General features: G+C 41.8%; 1 protein-coding gene across 1 annotated transcript in view; it reads right to left on the reverse strand.

Moving 5' to 3' along the window:
* LOC107570626 (ATP-binding cassette sub-family A member 1) overlaps positions 1 to 1,098 on the reverse strand; it is a 128,946-nt gene that overhangs the window by 33,411 nt on the left and 94,437 nt on the right. Inside the window, 1 exon segment of the mRNA XM_071582353.1 lies at positions 856 to 1,025. Coding sequence (XP_071438454.1) covers positions 856 to 1,025 — 170 coding nt within the window.

Below are 1,098 nucleotides of genomic sequence, written 5' to 3' on the forward strand. Positions count from 1 at the left end.
CACACACACACACACACACACACTCTCACACACACACACACACACACACACACACACACACACACACACACACACACACACACACACACTGCCCTATGTTCCCTTGTCCGGTGTTATACGTCTTCATGGAAGTGCTACGTGTGTGTCTTGCCTGTATTACCCCTTTCTGTGGATTATTAAAGACTGTTTAATGTGATTCTCCTTCGTCTCTGCATTCCTTGCTCCTCGCCTTAGCTATCGTGTATATATATAATATTAATTTGACGCATCATTGCTGAATAAAAGTATTAATTCCTTTAAAAAATGGATCAGAGAAAGGCTGGAAATCATGAAAAAATGATTTGAAATTTGAAAAGACTACTAACATTGTAAATAGACATCAGGTAAAAACATTCAATAATAAAAATAATAACAATAATAAAATATGTCTCCTTAAAAGAAGTAAAAACAAAGAAGTTTAATTTATGGACAATTTTCCATTATTTTCATGACTGTATGTCTCTAAATATAGGTTTTGCCATATTTCCCTCACTTCTGAGTACAATTTTGACCCAAATCATCACTACGTAACTGTACATATTAAAGCATGTCAACATAATCAAAATACATGTAGTGTATTATAATGTCAATGCTCTAGACGTGTGCTCTTGTGCATGCCATTGTGTGTGTGTGTGAGAGAGTGAGTGTGTGTGTGTGTGTCTGTGTGCGTGAGTGTGAGTGAGTGTGCGTGCATGAGTGCGTGTGAGTGAGTGAGTGTGTGTGAGTGAGTGTGTGTGCGTGCATGAGTGTGTGTGCGTGAGTGTGAGTGAGTGTGCGTGCGTGAGTGAGTGCGTGTGAGTGTGTGTGCGTGATCACATCGCTGTAAACGAGAGCTGTTCTTTGGTGAGGTTCAGCGGGTGGTTGAATGTGGTGATGCCGAACTCTTGCGCTCGTCGTGCTGCTGGTAGATTTCCTCTCAGAACGCCATTACTGGCCACGTTCAGGAACGACACGAGCGAATGCCAACCCTGATTATAGAACCACACCTACACACACACACACACACACACACACACACACACACACACACACACACACACACACACACACACATATCTC

The sequence above is a fragment of the Sinocyclocheilus grahami genome, unplaced genomic scaffold (assembly GCF_001515645.1).
Source record: "Sinocyclocheilus grahami isolate Dianchi unplaced genomic scaffold, SAMN03320097.WGS_v1.1 scaffold1485.1, whole genome shotgun sequence".
NCBI lineage: Eukaryota > Metazoa > Chordata > Actinopteri > Cypriniformes > Cyprinidae > Sinocyclocheilus > Sinocyclocheilus grahami.